Source organism: Mesoplodon densirostris, chromosome 4 (genome assembly GCF_025265405.1).
Source record: "Mesoplodon densirostris isolate mMesDen1 chromosome 4, mMesDen1 primary haplotype, whole genome shotgun sequence".
Taxonomy (NCBI): Eukaryota; Metazoa; Chordata; class Mammalia; order Artiodactyla; family Ziphiidae; genus Mesoplodon; species Mesoplodon densirostris.
In genome coordinates, this window is record NC_082664.1 from 147413062 (window position 1) to 147431193 (window position 18132).

The 18132-nt window shown below is 44.7% G+C and overlaps 1 protein-coding gene across 6 annotated transcripts in view; it reads right to left on the reverse strand.

The window, feature by feature from the left end:
* BLM (BLM RecQ like helicase) overlaps window positions 1-18132 on the reverse strand; it is a 102718-nt gene that overhangs the window by 7612 nt on the left and 76974 nt on the right. For 4 of the 6 annotated variants that reach the window (XM_060097430.1, XM_060097434.1, XM_060097435.1 and 1 more), the window contains 5 exons: window positions 12880-13079; window positions 12241-12433; window positions 9005-9127; window positions 6665-6866; window positions 36-2620 (listed from right to left, as the gene is read on the reverse strand). In XM_060097430.1, the coding sequence (XP_059953413.1) occupies window positions 2443-2620; window positions 6665-6866; window positions 9005-9127; window positions 12241-12433; window positions 12880-13079 (896 nt within the window). In that variant the 3' untranslated portion in view covers window positions 36-2442. The remainder of the gene's footprint in view (window positions 1-35; window positions 2621-6664; window positions 6867-9004; window positions 9128-12240; window positions 12434-12879; window positions 13080-18132) is intronic. The other 2 variants (XM_060097433.1, XM_060097431.1) reach the window with 2 other exon arrangements.

Consider the following 18132-nt stretch of genomic DNA (forward strand, 5'->3'; position numbering starts at 1 on the left):
GGTGGGAGAGCCCGAGCCCCCACCCTCAGGCCTACCTGTACCTGGGGAGGGCGGCCAGTGAAGGGTCCTAGGCTGGAGCTCCTTTGTGGATTTGTCCCCGCCCCTCCTCCCAGGTGGTGGTGATTTCGGCGCTCATGGAGGACCCCTACCAGCACCCAGCCTGGATTGGCTTCACTATCACCACCTGTCTTCAGCTGCCAGAGGTCCCAGTTTTGGTTTAGGGAAAGTCTGTGTACTTCTGTCCTCCTAAGATGGCGCTGTATGGACACGGTTGCATTCTCTGGGAGCCGGAGGCTGAACTGAAGGAGGCTGCTTGCATTTTCTGTGGCTGCTCCTGGGGACTGAGAAATTGAATAGACCCTGCTCCAACCCAACATTTTTTTTTTAATTAATTATTTTTGGGTCTGCATTGGGTCTTTGTTGCTGTGCGTGGGCTTTCTCTAGTTGCAGCGAGCGGGGGCTACTCTTCTGTTGCAGTGCGTGGGCTTCTCATTGCGGTGGCTTCTCTTGTTGTGGAGCACGGGCTCCAAGCACGTGGGCTCAGTAGCTGTGGCTCGCGGGCTCCAGAGCACAGGCTCAGTAGTTGTGGCGCACGGGCTTAGCTGCTCCGCTGCATGTGGGATATTCCCAGACCAGGGTTCGAACCCGTGTCCCCTGCATTGGCAGGCGGATTCTTAGCCACTGCGCCACCAGGGAAGCCCCGCAACCCAACATTTTTAAAGAGGTGGGTGTGGGGCCTGCCTGACCCTGGGCTACCCCAAGGTCTCTAGGCTTCAGGTTCCTGCAGCGAGTTCCTCTTCAGTGCTTGGTGAAAGGCGTAGGTGACAGGGGTGTGGGTGGTGCTGGCCCTGCTCACAGACTCTGCGTTCCACCCAGGGGCTCCCACTGCACTGCCTTCGCCTGTCCTCCCCATTGCTCCGGGAGCCCCTGGAGGCAGAGTGGGCACTGCCGAGGGCACAGCTAGCTCCAGAGTCCAGGCAGAAGAGGGGCTCAGTAAAGGAATGAACGAGTGAGGTCAGAGCCGGGAAGTGACCCGATGTCTGTGGCATCAGCTCTGTGCAGAGGCTACCCTCTCTGTCCCCAGAGCCAGAGCTGCTGAAGGTAGAAGGGTGTGACCTCCTGCCAGACACCCTTGTACACTGCCAGCTCTCCAAGGTGACCTTAGGCCAGCGACATTATCCCAGCAGCCTCGACTACTGGCTACTCTGCCTTCCATTTCCTCTCCTCACCCCAAGGAGGTTCTTCTGGCCACTTGAGTCAGAGCTTGCCGGAAAGATGGTTCCTGAAAATGTCAGCTCTTGAAGGCATCTGGAGGTTAACAGTGCATGACCCTCAGCAGACTCCCTGCGTTAAACGAGGGACCAAGGGCCCAGGTGGAGGTCGAGGAGGCAGGAGGTAGGTGTGCAGCTACAAGGGTGGCCCCTCGGGGTGGGTGCAGGGGCTGCCTCAGCACCGTCTCCAGGCCAAGGCCACAGACTTCCAGCCAACTCCATCTTCCAACACCTTTGGCCCAGGCAAGGTCTCTTCAGCTCTACCTTCTTGACAGAGGTCAAGGAGAGAAGTGGGACACCAAACAGGTGTCACCAAGGTTGCATGACAGCTAAGAAAAGATGTCTCCAAAAATGAGGGACTGGAAGTCCGAAAAGAGGTGCCAAAATCCCACTGTGAGACTTGCTGGCCCATTAGCTGATTCAGGGAGGGGTCTTGAAAAGTAAGGCTTCCCTGATGCTAAAGGACGTCACCAGCATTTAATACATTCTTAACATTTGACCCTGTTCTTGTGGACCCCAGATTCGGAATATCATCTAAGTGCTAACAATCTGCTAGGCAAGAGAATGGCATCTCATTGTTCTAATTGGTACTTTTAATGAGGGAGATGGAGCATTTTTCACATATTTGTGGGCTGTTTGCATTTCCTTTTCTGAGAACAGCCTAGTCACATCCTTTGTTCATTTTTCTACTAGGTTGTCTTTTTTTTCTTAATGATTTATAGATACTCTTTGTATATTATGGATATTAATCCTTTGCCATGTATTATTTTCCCTTTTTCCTCTGTCATTTATGTTTTAATTTTGTTTACGTTGTCTTCTACAAAAAGTTTTACAGTTTCATGCTGTCCCATGCGAGTCTTTTTCTTTGGCTTCTGTGTTTCATGATGTTGTACTTAAAATTTCTCTCACTGAGATGATTCAGCTGCTGCTTCAGATGTTCTGAGAAACGACGGCCACAACACTTGCAGTGGCAGCAAATCATGCATGCGTTTCAAAAGAAAATGTTTATTTTAAAAATAAGAACTGTCACTCCAAGCACTTATTTAAATATTAATAGATATGGATAAAAATTACAAATGGTATAATGAAACTAACAGCTTTATATTCACAGATGGTCAGATGCTGACAAACAACAACTAAGATCTATGTACACTGAGATGAGATTTGGTTGCTATGAAAATGCATACGAAGGCTTAAGAAACGGCCTATTTACAGGCTTTGGTGGAGCCATAATCCCCAATTTTCTACTGACTCCTGATGCCGCTTGAGAGCCATGCAAAGCTGAACTGGGTCCAAATATGCTGGAGGATTTAGTTTTAGAAGGTATCCTTCTGCATGTGCTGGACCCCCTAAAATGCGACAAAGAAAAGAAAATTAAAATGTCAAATAAAACCAAAAGTGAACAGTTTTCTTTCTCTTAACCTGCATGCAGCTATATAATCCATGATTTTCCTTGGTGTTCCATGTCTCTGTGCATTTTCTGCCTATAATGGCCCTGGATGGGGTCAGTTTCCTTTACAATTTAAGGAGTAAAGGACTGTCGCCCTTTACACCAATTTGTCCTACGTTTGTCCTCCTAAAACGTCAAGGATTCTGTGACTTGAGCCCAACCCCATGTGCCTTCTCTCTACCCTTTCACAGACCCCTCCCTCTCCCACGCCTCCCTCCAGGCATCTGAGCTGAGATCCACACTCCCCATCTACTCCGACCACAGAAGGGAAGTGAGAATACCTTGTTTTAAGGCCTCAATGCCCAGACAATAGACACTGTGGAATTACTGTGCTCCCACAGGCCAGAGGAAGGGGGCTTTGTGGGTGGGTGGAAACGGAGTGGAGCGGAGCAGAGCGAGCCTCCTCCTGCAGAGCGGAAGGCTGCAGATGTGGTTCTCTGGGCCTGTGGCAGCTGGGGCCTGGCACATCTCTGTCAGGGCCCCGCTGCCAGGGGCTTGCTCGCTCGTCTACATTCTAAGATCTGCCTGCTCTCACCTCCTACTCGCTGCCTTTAAAAAAGGGTGAGGGCTTCCCTGGTGGCGCAGTGGTTGAGATTCCACCTGCTGATGCAGGGGAAACGGGTTCGTGCCCGGGTCCGGGAGGATCCCACATGCCACGGAGTGGCTGGGCCCGTGAGCCATGGCCGCTGAGCCTGCGCGTCCGGAGCCTGTGCTCCGTAACGGGAGAGGCCACAACAGTGAGAGGCCCATGTACCACAAAATAAATAAATAAATAAATAAATAAAATAAAAAATAAGAAAGGGTGAGACGCCGCTGCCACAGCCTATTACAAAGTCCTTCCAGCACCTCACTTCCCCCACTGATCTGAAGATAACAGCTTTTTCTCTCCCCTGAAAATAAATGGTAAAAAAAAAAAAAAAAAAAATCACACGGTCAGCATGTTAGCCTTTCCCTAAACGAGTGTTTCCCGCCTCATTGTAACCAGGCTGAATTCATGCCTGGTGTTAATTCCCTAGCATCAAGGCACACAAGTGGCATCCGATCTGATCTCTGAATTTAGGGGCCTGGGTATCGGGGCCACCAGTCTGCTAATGACATTTTGGTGGGGCTGAGTGAAGAGTGGTTTTTTAAAAACTCTTGCTCGAGGGCAGTTTTACTGCAGAACTGGCAAAGATGTGCTAAACCAGCAGAGAAGCAGCCTTAAATTTCCCTATGCTGATTTCCTGCTGAGATATTAAGTCCCTAGCAAAAACCTGCTGTTTATGTTGAGTTGCAGAATGAATCTGCCATCAGCAGCCTCTATTTCACCAGAGCCATCCATTTTACTCCCACTCAGAGCCCAGAACACAACCAGTTCATTGCGTGTTCTTCTGAAGATGTGAAACTCTGAGGGTAGGGTGGGGTGTTAAGGGTTCTGGCAAAGAGCCACATTTATTTTGTGGCTGCGTGGATCCTCAGCCAGGTGAGCAGCCTGGACACGTGGGAAGCCACCTTGCAGAGTGGTTCAGTGGAAACGAGGATAACGGGGCACAGATACAAAGAGGCTGCTACAGGGTAAAGTAAATTTACACTACTTCCTGGTTTTAGCCAGTAGGGACTAGAAAATAATCCCACCTTAAACACACAGGCTAATTAAAAACTAGCATCAAAAGTGGTACTGGCTTTTGGACAAATATGAGTTTTACTACTTACTAGCTTAGGTTCTAGGCCATAGGGCAAAGTGCTTCCGTCTTATCTACAAAAGTTGTGAAAACAATAAGGGAGCCAATGGTTTACTATGTTCTAACTAGCAACAATGAGGAGATCACAATGGGTTTTCAGGAATCTCCGTAGACCACGTGCAGCAGTGAAAGTGCTCCAGGCAGGCCTCCTCGAGCCAGTGTCTAGTCCCACCTGTGAGACTGGTACCAGGCTGGGGACAGCTTCACGTAAACCTTCCCCAGGGGAAGCTTCAGGAAGCCTCAGCTTCCTCATGATAAATCCCAGGGAGTTGGATAGAGGCCTTTTAAGGTCTTCTACTCTGTGTGAGTGCCTGAGGAAATTAGTATTTCCCAAAATGGGGGAAATAAATGAAGAAAATAAGAAAATGTCCCTACTGAAGAGCGCCTGCAGGTCACTTGCACACTAAAAACCAAAAAATTATTATTTGGCCGTAAAAATGAATGAAATCCTGTCATTTGTGACAACACTGATGGACCTCGAGGGGACTACGCTAAGTGAAATAAGTCAAGGACAAATACTGTATGACCTTTCTTGAATGTGGAACCTAAATATAGATATATACATATATATAAACCAAGTTCATAGATGCGAGAACATATTGGTGGTTGCAAGGGCTGGAGTGGGGTAGGTGTAGGATAAACAGGTGAAGTTTTTTTTCTTTGCAAAGTTTAAATAGAATTAAAATAAATAAACAAAACACACAAAATTAAACTACTATTTACTAATGCCTATAATTTCTATACCCCAACAGAAGGATTAGCACATACAAGATGTTTGCTTATGGACTTAACAAGGAAATGACAATTTGGTAACATCTTCCTTCCTTTCTTTTCCCCCACTCAATTTTTAGGCTTTATTAGCCAGAAGGAAAAGAGATAGAAAAACTGAAAAAGAAAAACAGAACAGCTTGCACAAGTTTCCTGAGGACTTGTTCCCTTTTCCTGTAAGCATTTCTGTTATAATACATAGATGCCTGGGGCCACATTCTCCAGACTGACGGGGTGGTCACAATCCTACCAGACCTTACCTACAAGGAAAGGGCGGAGCATGTCCTTGCAGAAAACAGGAAAAAGGGGCCGTGAGAAGCAGTGTGATTATGAAGAAATAGGACGCTGCCCGAATCATCACCAGGACCTGACAGTAGTGCTAACTTTGTTCCACCTTGGTGAGCGGAGAGTACCCAGAGCGGGTGCAACCCAGCTCGGGAGCCAGGCAGATGTAGGAAAGGGAAGAAGGTGGGGCTGGACTGACCTCTTGGGGTTCCTGCTGTGGCCTCTTTTCTGCTACCCTGAAAAGCTTGGGAGGCTGGCTCTCCCAGGTGTTACTGAATGGCAGGCAGTGTGCAGAGCCTCCAGGTGGAGGCCCTGCAGATTCTGCAGCAATAGAAGCGGTGTGGCAAGTATTGGCGAAAGCATAAGAGTGATGAGAAAACAAAACCCTTTGTTGGGACTTCCCTGGTAGCACAGTGGTTAAGAATCACCTGCCAAGGCAGGGGACACAGGTTCGATCCCTGGTCCGGGAAGATCCCACATGCAACTAAGCCCATGCGCCACAACTACGGAGCCTGCGCCCTAGAGCCTATGGGCCATAACTACTGAGCCCACGTGCCACAACTACTGAAGCCTGCGTGCTCTAGGGCCCCCATGCCGTAACTCCTGAGCCCGCATGCTGCAATTCCTGAAGCCCGTGTGCCTAGAGCTTGTGCTCCACAACAAGAGAAGCCACTGCAATGAGAAGCCCGCGCACTGCAACAAAGAGTAGCCCCCGCTCGCCGCCAACTACAGAAAGCCCGTGCACAGAAACGAAGACCCAACGCAGCCAAAAATATAAATAAAAAGAAACTTAAAAAAAACAAAAACCAACCAAACAAAAACCCCTTTGTTTATTCAGCTAGTATATGATTTACAGTATTTTAGGTGGAAAATTCACTTAGGAGCAACTGGCAGAAAAAAAAATGTTTTTTCCTAAGGTAATGTCAAAATTGGAGAAGTTTTTGCAAACTAGAAAACTTTAGTGATCATCAACCTAGGAGCAGATATCTTAAAAATCTGAAACAAATGTTTTTGTTTGGGATCAGACCTTAATCCTCACTCCACAAATGGGAGAGGCAACATTTAACAATGGCTTATTTTAATAAATGCTTCAAAGCAAATCAGAGCAGCTGTACTTTTATAATTTTCTCCCTTCTACCCTACATTGCAGAAAAGGTGGCAGAACTTACCCTTTTGTCTTGGAACCACCGAAACCAGTTTTTCTCCTCTTAGACCTTTGGGAGGCTGGCATCCTTTTCCTCTTTCTTTCATTTTTGGTTTTATTTGCAAAGTAGTGAGAAGATATGGGTGTTTCCTCATCCAGCTCCTCAGGGGCATTTCTTCCAGGGCCTCTGCTGCTGGAGGGGCTTCTCCGTGAGGAATCGCCCTCAGCTACAAATGGACAATGCAGACATTTACCGGTGATGCCATGCTGATCCAAGTGTGGTTATAGTCTACGCGGAGATACACAGCACAGGGGTGCAGTTCAGCCAAAGCCCAGCTGCTTTCCTGCAGCATCTTGCCACTTGGATTCAAACACCCCACAAGAACTGAGCACTTCTTTTATTTCACAAAGCCCCAAAGTAGTCAATGGCAATTTATTTTTAAAGAAAGGGGTTCAGAGTTCATTAAGAAAACGTGTGATGCTCTTTAACTTAACCAGTGACGTCAGGTTTTATTAGCTCACATTCTGTAACCCACGTCCCTGTTATTGTTTGGGCAATTAATCCTGTTAAGTTCTTTGAAAAGTATAAAGTGCTAAACAAAAGGCAGTTTTATTTATAGTTTTACAGATGCTGAAAAAATAAGTCCAACATAAGGAAAACATAACTATGTCCTGCACCTCATCTTTGGGCGATAGTTACTTAGTAAATGGCTGTCAGAAAATTCTAGACCACATTTTACTCTTCTTTGCATAACAGTTGTGAACATTTCACATACTATGCAGGAAATGGGTCTGTATGAAAGCACACATTTGCAAAGAAGATGGTAATTTCCATAGGTATTTGCAACCCAAGGCACACCCAAAGCATGAAATCTCCCTCTAGGTTAACAGTGACCAGGTCTTCATTTTCTGAAGATATTTCTTGGCTGGTCTGGTTCACCCTCAGGCTACCCTACCTTACTGCATGGTAGGAAGGGCACACGGGCAGACAGTGCAGCTCGGGTGAAGAGTGCTGTCATCCCAGCTGGGGGACTTTTGAGGAAATGAAAAGGCCTCACCACTTTTCACCTCTAAAATGGGTGCTGGGGAATTCCAGGGAGGTCCAGTGGTTAGGACTGGGCTCTCTCACTGCAGTGGGCCTGGGTTCAATCCCTGGTCAGGGAACTAAGCTCCCGCAAGCCACGTGGCGTGGCCAAAAATAAAATTAAAAATAAATAAATATAAGAAAATAAAAATAAATAAAACAACAAAATAAAATCAGTGTTATAAGGATTGAATGACACAGAATAGGCAAAGCTCTTGGCTCTGTCCTCCCTCAGTAAGTGGGAGTGATCATGACCACACTGGGCTGTTTCCGCAGAGCAGCCCTACCTGACGTGGGCAAAAATCCCTATCCAAACAAGTTACTATACTAAACAAACATTAAGTTCCCACCAAGAGGTTAACGTATTTGAAGTAAGGATTTATGGAATAATTACCATACAGAGGAATTAACGAAAACCTGACTCTTCGGCGTTTTGTCAATGGATAAAACACGACTGTGGAGAGAGAGAACGTGAAATGCATGTTCACTCATGTCTCATCCTGCTACTCTGAGAAGGACCCCTCCCGTGGTCCGTTACAGAAACAGGGAAACATTTCATTTGGCTAGTCTGCATATGGCAATACACTGGAGGAGGGCGCCCAACTCCTGCACCTGTATCTCCCACAATGAAATCTTTCTTTGTTCTCGATTTTCCCTGCGTCCATGCTTTCTATAGCTCAGTGTTGAGCTTCATAATTAGAGGTGCTACATGACAGGCTTCCAGCAACCTTTGGGAACGTCTGCTAATGATGCACTCACTCGGGCAGATTCTTTCAGTGGCTAATAACAATAAGATTCTCCAGTAGTCCAATTACATGTTCATTTTCCCAAAACATTTAAACTCCACTCTTAAACTTTAGACATGCTTGCCAGATAACACTTCCCTTCCTCAGACATAGAAACTGAAAACCAAAGAGGCTATGTGTGGCCTGCCAAGGATTACAGAGTGAGATGGTGGCAGATATGTGATCTGCACCCAGGGCTCCAGATTCCTCAGGCACTTGCCTTAACAGAACGAGCAACTCCTGGGCCCAAAGGTCATCCTCTGGGTCCTGTTAGCAAGTTCAGTAACTGGTCTCCCCTGGGGGACCTGAGCACCGCTGTCCTCTAAGAGGTGCCTGGCACACCACTGGGGTCTGCTCTGAGAACCTGGATGTCAGTGTGACAAGGTGTAGGGACCATTAACACAAGCCAGAAACCACATGATTCTAATCCAGTGAGATGCATCGTTTAACATTAAAAGAGGCTTTCAGAAAACCCATATTTGGTTGTATACTGAACCTGGTAATGTCCACTCAGAATATTTCTGTAATATTGGAATCACTTCTGCACCATATTTTTCCAGTTTGTCTTCAGTAACACCATCAATTTGAAGCAAAACCTCAGGATCAGACGATAAAGATTCTGTGCATGGGCATAAAATTAGAAATTTAAATTACCACCCAGAGAAAACCCACTGAATTTATGCTCATTCACCCATTCAGCACGTTTGTTAAGTGCCAACTAACTGCAGAGCACCGGGTACATGGGTTGATTTTCTAAAAGGCAGTTAAATGCCGACAGAGGCAGCGCACAGGCCCAGAGGGCAGGAGCCCCTGGTCCAATCCCAGCAGCAAAGGTGCGTGGAGTCAGGGCCGAGAATGGGAGGGAGCATAGGACGTGGGGGGAAGCAGAGTGGGGGTTCCTGGGCAGTATGCCCCAGACGTAACTGGACTTTGCTCTTGGCCCACTGTTCTCACAACCAAGACTTGTCTAGCTACAAGTATGGTGATGCTTGTTTGCAGAAAAGGCCCACATCTGTATTTCCAGCTCTGCCTTCTCCCCTGTACTCCACATTTGTATACCCTACTCAGTAAGGCCTTAACTGAATTCTTACTTCCCCCCCAACCCAAACCTGTTCTTCAGGTCTTTCTGCATGTGGGTGAAGCAAGTACTCTGCCTTTAACAAGTAGGCCATTAAGAGTCTTCTGTGTATGGCTTCCCTGGTGGTGCAGTGGTTAAGAATCCGCCTGCCAATGCAGGGGACAAGGGTTCGAGCCCTGGTCCAGGAAGATCCCACATGCTGCGGAGCAACTAAGCCCGTGCCTCACAACTACTGAGCCTGCGCTCTACAGTCCGCGAGCCACAACTACTGAGCCCACATGCTACAACTACTGAAGCCTGTGCACCTAGAGCCCGTGCTCCTCAACAAGAGAAGCCACTGCAATGAGAAGCCCATGCGCAACTGAGTAGCCCCCCTTCGCCACAACTAGAGAAAGCCCATGCACAGAACGAAGACCCAACACAGCCAAAAATAAATAAATTAAATAAATTTTAAAAAAGAGTCTTCTGTGTAGAGAAGGCACAACAGTCTTATAGCTAGACAAGCCTGTTATTTTTAAGATCACTCTGGCTGCTATACATGGGAAATGGATTGTAAGGGAAAGAGGGGAAACCAGAGCCTGGTGGAAGCCACTACAGGTGTGAGAGAGGATGCTGAACTAGCGGGTAGTAGTGGAGACAGAGAAGAAATAGATTCGGACATGTTTTGGAGGCTGGGTCTGTAGGATTTATTGATGCACTGGCTATGGGCAGTGAGGGAGTAATAATTCCCACGTATCTGAGTTGAGCAAAGGGTGGATTTCAAATCTGTGATTGTAACATCATTTCTACGTTTAGAGAAAAAGAACAGACCTGTGGGACAGACCAGGAGGTTTATGGAAAGGGTTACTGTAAGATAAAGTGGGGGAGTCCCAGATCCCTGGGACTTCCCTGGCGGTCCAGTAATTAAGACCGCACGCTTCCACTGCAGGGGGTGTGGGTTCAATCCCTGGTCGGGGAACTAAGATCCTGTATGCTGTGAGGGTGTGGCCAAAAAATATAAATATATAAAATAAAAAGAAATGCAGATTCCTGATAGAATTTGTACTTTATCTGGAGAGCTATTGGAATTTTAGCCAAGTATTTAGAAGATTAAAATGAATATCATGTTCACATCTGGAGATAAGGAGACGAGTTAGGAAACTTCACTAATAGCCTAGGAACAAAATACTACATTTCACTGTTTCTAAGATATACTCTTTTTTTTTTTTTTGCGTTTTGGCATTCCTGAGGTCAAGAGGCGTCTTACAAGTGCTGACGGCCAAATGGCAGCTGTGCTGTCACTGCACGCACATGTGCGAACTCAGTCATAGCTCTCAGTGCTGCCGGCATGCCGACAGCGCCACTGCAGTGCTGGTTCCTCACATGTTGAATTGAACTGCACATGAAATGTGTTAGAAAAGACTAGACTGTGATTAGCACTGAGAAGATGATTGTGCACGCAGAAAAGCTCAGAAACGGAGTAACGGGGGATAAATTTGGCATTAACAAAGCAAATTGTATGTCCTGGAGGAAATGACAATTCCACAGTTTCTTGCAAGCAACAACCAAGTGCTTTACGTGACCTGAAGTAGATGAAGCAGTGTTACATTTGTGTTACTGAGAGACGTGCAGCCTCCCGCGGACACTTTCTGGTATCATCAAGAAAGTGTCACCATCAAATCAGAACGGGTGACAAGGATTTTGATTAAAATTTTGGGGAACAGAGTGGAGCATGCTAAAAAGGCTGTATCACTAACATTCCTGATGACATGAGGGAAAACAAAGACATGGACAACTGACTCAAAAAATAATTCAGAAGAGTCACGTTTTGAATGTGAATTTTTACAAGTACTTAAATCAATCTACTTTGATTGTATGCATTTTCCATATATGAACAGTTATATATGATAAAAATCTAAATAAAGTAAAAACAACTCTTTCAATAAAAGCACTGTGTCACAGTTTAATTAGTAGAATTTTTTCTTTCTCAATAGTCCATAAAATAACAATGTGGCATTTTAGAGTTGATGAAATACTGTAATGACCTATGGTGGCAGGAGTGGGAATGGAAGAGAGAGAAATGATGATTATGAGCTTTTATGAAGGAAGAGGGTGGAAGGAAATGTACACTAGTCAGTCAACCATGTGGCCAACTTATTTTCCAGGGACTCTACTATTAGAATTCTGGGTTGAGCTGTCTGAAGCCATGGAAATAACTCACGTCAGCAAGGATTTATCAAAAAATACTTAGACACAGCAGTGTGCTAGATCTGGATTCAGAGAAGCATAAAACAAAATCTCTTTTCAAAAGGAACTTAGCTCCACATTGCAAAGACGTGTACACACATAGTTAAACATCATAACGCAGGCAAATAATGCATACAAATTCATTAAGTAACATCTGGTGTTAGCGATTAGAATTATCCATATCCTAACATGCAGCATTAGACTGAAGTATAAGATTGAAATTATACCATATGTCTGAATAACAAAGTACTGTGTATATCTTAAAAAATATATTTTATCTCAAGAATGAGTTTAAACTGTTTTTCTGAGCTTTCAATTCAGAGATCAAAAAGACTGAGATATATTAATGCTCTTGATAAGTTCCTTAGCAAGATTAACTTTTAGCCTATTAATTTATGCCATGCAACAGAAGACTCACACACACCAACCTGCAAGCTTCTTGAGAGTGACAGTATTAAAAATATTAAAGTAATGGACACCGAAAACTTTTCCCAGAGATTTGCAGACTTCCGTAAGCTCTCCAAGACATTTCTTAACGATCTCTTCCCTCTGAGATACCTTTGTCACTAAAGCTTTTTGTTTTTTCACACTGCTGGAATTTTCCGTTTCCATAAAGTCTACCTTTGTGAGAGAAAATGAGAGCACAGGAATGAGTGTATTAAAGTGCATAGAGGCTTTATTTAATGCTTAATTACATTTTTTTGGGGGTACTTCTGTTATGCCAAGTAGATAGTAAGTCCCTTGGGAACAGGGCTGTATATTCTCCATCTTTATATTTCCTGTGCCAGCACAGACTAGCTTTCTGATAAATGTTTATTTAATGAATATACGATGATTTAATGATCTGACAACCAACCCATTCAATTCATTTTGACAGGTGTTACATTACTTGGGTTCAATTTTAAGGTCTCTTTCTAAATTAAGAAGAATAGAATATGTTCATATAGGACAGTATATATAAATTCAGTATCCATAAGCTTTGGAAAAGACACTTGAGTTTGCAGTAAAATAGTTCTGTCTACTCACTGTGAGATAATAAAATAAAATAAACATTTAAAATACCATACCTTTAAATGCCCATTTAGTACACGTTGGGCTTTATTTCCAGGCATCACATATGCAATTGGTTGATCATTGGCATTGATATATAAGTCTTCATCCAAAATCCTGTCAAGTATCAGCTTTTTAAAAAGTCTTTCAGCATTGTGTCTTGAATAAGCAGATCCCTTTCCAAATATTCCTGACTGAATTTTTGCACTCTTACTCCCTGGTAAGAAGGTAAGAGAAATTAGATTAGTAAATGTAGGTATATCATAATTCTAACAGAAGAGGCTAAAAAAGCCATTTATGGACAGGTCTGGGTAAATGAGATAGCTAAGCTCTTCTGCAGGAAAAGCCATGGCACAAATAGACACTTATTTTCATGAACTAAGAATATTTGAGTAGAACGCCAAAATAATTGTATGTACTTCTCTTCATCTTTTTATAACGTGCATTGGCCCAAAACGGCAGCAAAATTAAGTTTATCATTTTAGCATGTTGCATGTACAGCTTATAAAATTATATTAGAGCAAACAAATCAAAGACAGTTCATATAAACCTTAATAGCTTCATATCACTGTTGCAGAACACTCCACAAGGCTGTATACTTCCCTCCTCCTCCCACTAAGAGTCCCACCCCCAGCTGGATCCTTGGTTTTGCATCCACGCTGCACTAATGACTAATGTTTTCATCATAAACACAATTTAAAAATTTTTTTTATTTATTTGTTTATTTATTTTTTTGGCTGCATTGGGTCTTTGTTGCTGGGCGTGGGCTTTCTCTAGTTGTAGCAAGTGGGGGCTACTCTTCCTTGTGGTGTGCAGGCTTCTCATTGCAGTGACTTTTCTTGTTGCGGAGCACAGGTTCTAGGTGCGTGGGCTTCAGGAGTTGTGTGGCACGTGGGCTCAGCAGTTGTGGCTCGTGGGCTCTAGAGCGCAGGCTCAGTACTTGTGGAGCACGAGCTTAGCTGCTCCGCGGCATGTGGGATCCTCCTGGACCAGGGCTCGAACCTGTGTCCCCTGCCTTGGCAAGTGTATTCTTAACCACTGTGCCACCAGGGAAGCCTCACAATTTTATTGTAACAATCTACTTAAGAAGGCTTGTGACATTGATTATAATCAGAATTAACTATTACTTTGTAAAGCTTTAGCTCTATTTTAAGAGTTCCAAATAATTACATTATTGTAAATTTCAGATGGCTTCTGGTCATAGATGCTGAATGATTCAAGTTTTTCCTTCTTCAAGTGATTTGTATCCCTGAAATGTCACATTTCTGGGGCAGGACTACTGCTCTGATAACGGGCTGGCTGATGTGGACCAACCCTAGTGCTGAGGATAACTAAGAAATCTGGACGAAACATAAACAATTTTCTTAAAAAACACATAAGAGGGCTTCCCTGGTGGTGCAGTGGTTGAGAGTCCGCCTGCCGATGCAGGGGACACGGGTTTGTGCCTCGGTCCGGGAAGATCCCACGTGCCACAGAGCAGCTAGGCCCGTGAGCCATGGCTGCTGAGCCTGCACGTCCGGAGCCTGTGCTCCGCAACGGGAGAGGCCGCAACAGTGAGAGGCCCGCGTACTGCAAAAAAAAAAAAAAAAAAAAAAAAAAACCATATAAGAGCTAACGAGAAACTGAAGAATGTGTCAGAAAAATGTCTGACTTAGCAATCTACATGAAAGGTACAAACAGAGATGTAGATGAGGGTGTATTTAAAAGGCTATTTATCACATCACTATTTACAATAGAAAAATATGTCCTAAAATAAAACTATTTAAATACATTTCATCAATATGATAAAATAAATTAAAAACTACTTAAGAATAAAAAAATAAGAAAATGCTTATATCCTGTTATATAAAAATGACAGAAACTATACATACAATATGATAAAATATGTGATTATGAGCAAACACATTAAAACATTAGCAGTTTTTTGGGGAGTTATTTGTATTTTTAGGTTTTCTACATATTATAATGTAGAATGATCATGTATCATTCTTATAACAAATTATTTTATCTGCAACCCCTTGTACCCCCAAAAGAGTCCAAACTAGGAGAAGGCAAGAATCCAGAATGGGAAGACCAGCATTAAAAGTTGCTTTGCCCTGAGAAATATGCAGATCCAGGAGACACAGCTGAGAAACTGAACAAACCATCTTCCTACTCCAATCTAGGCTATTAATTTTTTAATTGCTTTATAGATTTTTAATTAAAGTAATACATGTACATAGGAAAAAAAATACAATATAGCACAGGAGGGTTTATAATTAAAAGCAACATTCCTCTGTTCCACTTTTCCCCTCCCTAGTCTCACTCTTCTCCAAGGCAATCACTTTTTTAAAAAATTTAATTTTTTTATTTTTAATTTTTTTTGGCTGCGCCTCGCAGCATGTGGGATCTTAGTTCCCTGATCCCTGGTCGAACCTGCGCCCCCTGCAGTGCAAGCACAGTCTTAACCACTGGATCGCCAGGGAAGTTCCGGCAATCACTTTTTAAATAGCTTGTTTTCAGCTCTTCTGGTGGTTACCTCTGCATGGAACCCATACTCTTGCTGTCATTCCACTGGCCAGAATCACCACCTGACATTTATTTATTGACCCTTCACAATGAAAGATGAGGCTTTATCTCATTTATACCACCCCCTTCACTTTACCCTGCCCTGAATTTTGCTAGTTACATAATACTGGTTCATCTATTGATTTTGGGGGTAACTTTAGAGTGTCTGACCACTCTCCCTCCCCACTATGTAGGAGGCTACCAGCACTCCAAGCTGTCCATATACTCCCTTTTTATTTTTATTTATTTATTTATTTTTGGCTGCATTGGGTCTTCATTGCTGCGCGTGGGCTTTCTCTAGGTGTGGCGAGCAGGGGTTACTCTTTGGTGCAGTGCGCGGGCTTCTCATTGCGGTGGCTTCTCTTGTTGTGGAGCACAGGCTCTAGGCACGTAGGCTTCAGCAGTTGTGGCATGTGGGCTCAGTAGTTGTGGCTCGGAGGCTCTAGAGTGCAGGCTCAGTAGTTGTGGCGCACAGGCTTAGTTGCTCCGCAGCATGTGGGATCTTCCTGGACCAGGGCTTGAACCCGTGTCCCCTGCACTGGCAGGCGGATTCTTAACCACTGTGCCACCAGGGAAGTCCCCCCTTTTATTTTTATTTATTGTACTTTTATTTTTACATCATCAAGATTAACATCTATATCCTGCCCTGTTCTCTAACCATGTTTAAGTCTATACATTGACTCTACTGTAGCTAATCAGCAACATCTATATTACAACAAGTTTCCTTCCCCACTTAGAACTCATGACTCTTGTGCAACTCTAAGGAGGATGTTCACTGTATTCAGACAAATGGATTATTTTTTTGCACATTTTATTAATTACTCAAAATCATGCAGCCATTTCCTTTGTTTTCTATTTGACCTTGCCTCTCTTTTATAATCTTTCCCTCGGAGTTTCTTTTTTTTTTAAAGATTTTTTTTTGCTGTGGGCCATTTTAAAAGTCTTTATTTAATTTGTTACAATATTGCTGCTGTTTTTTATGTTTCCGTTTTTTGGCCCCAAGGCATGTGGGATCTTAGGTCCCCGAACAGGGATTGAACCCGCACCCCCTGCATTGGAAGGCGAAGTCTTAACCACTGGACCACCAGGGAAGTCCCTCCCCAGGAGTTTCTAAGTGTCTTTCTCCTTTTGTTGTTGAGAAGTAGCATTTGTGTTCTTTACTGTCATCAATAAAAAAATTCATTTCTTGTTCTTTCTCTATATTGCTTGGGACTTATTTTTCCCGACTTTCTGTTACGATTTGTACAGACTGCTTACTGGACCTGCTGCATAGCTGTGACTCTGGGATTTCTTCTCACTGGACCCATGGGTCAGTTCCTCTGTTTATGGTATACATCATATCACCTTCTTTGCCTTCTAGTCTCCAGGGCTACTGACATTAATCTGATGTCAGTTTGGTTTTGGCTTGCTTTTTATTTCCAAAGCTTTCTGGAGTATCTCTGAAGGGGTCCAGAACATGCCACAGTGGCATAAAAATTATTTTGAGGGCCTCCCTGGTGGCGCAGTGGTTGAGAGTCCGCCTGCCGATGCAGGGGATACGGGTTCGTGCCCCGGTCTGGGAGGATCCCATATGCCGCGGAGCGGCTGGGCCCGTGAGCCATGGCCGCTGAGCCTGCGCGTCCAGAGCCTGTGCTCCGCAACGGGAGAGGCCACAACAGTGAGAGGCCCGCGTACCGCAAAAAAAAAAAAAAAAAAAAAAAATTATTTTGAGCAGAAGGTACCTGAATTTCTGAAATCCATCTGCCAAACAGCAGAGACTCCCAAAAGAACTCAGTTGTCTTAAATCCCCTCCCCAAGAGCAACCAGAGAAAACTGACTCTTATCATTAGAGATGAGAAGTCTCCACACAACACTTAAACAGACACTGTCACAAAAACTGCCATGTCTCCCTGCTATCTTTCTCCTAAGGGTCCATTTATCTTTCCCTCAAATCATCTGTTTCCTCCTAACCCTTCCCCCGCCTCTACTTCCCCTATTAAAATGGTATATAAGCCTCAAATTCTAACTGCCCCTTTGAGTCACATTTTCTAAGAGCTCCCACACATACGTGATTAAATCTGTCTTTTCTCTTGCTAATGTCCCCAACAACTAAATATAACAGAGTGGAGAAAAAGTTTTTCTTCCCTAACATCACGTTACTCTTGGTATTCTTTTTTTGCGGTACGCGGGCCTCTCACTGTTGTGGCCTCTCCCATTGTGGAGCACAGGCTCCGGACGCGCAGGCTCAGCGGCCATGGCTCACGGGCCCAGCCGCTCCATGGCATGTGGGATCCTCCCGGACCGGGGCATGAACCTGCATCCCCTGCATTAGCAGGCGGACTCTCAACCACTGCGCCACCAGGGAAGCCCTAAGTGGGCTTTTTTTTTTTTTTGCAGTATGTGGGCCTCTCACTGTTGTGGCCTCTCCCATTGTGGAGCACAGGCTCCGGACGCACAGGCCCAGCGGCCATGGCTCACGGGCCCAGCCGCTCCACGGCATGTGGGATCTTCCCAGACCGGGGCACAAACCCGTTTCCCCTGCATCGGCAGGCGGACTCTCAACCACTGCGCCACCAGGGAAGCCCCTAAGTGGGCATTTTTAAGAAAAATTTTGACCACGCCGTGTGGCTTGTGGGATCTCAGCTCCCTGACCAGGGACTGAACCCAGGCCACAGCAGTGAAAACACTGAATCCTAGCCACTAGACTACCACGGAACTCACCAAGTGGGCATTTTTTTTTTTTT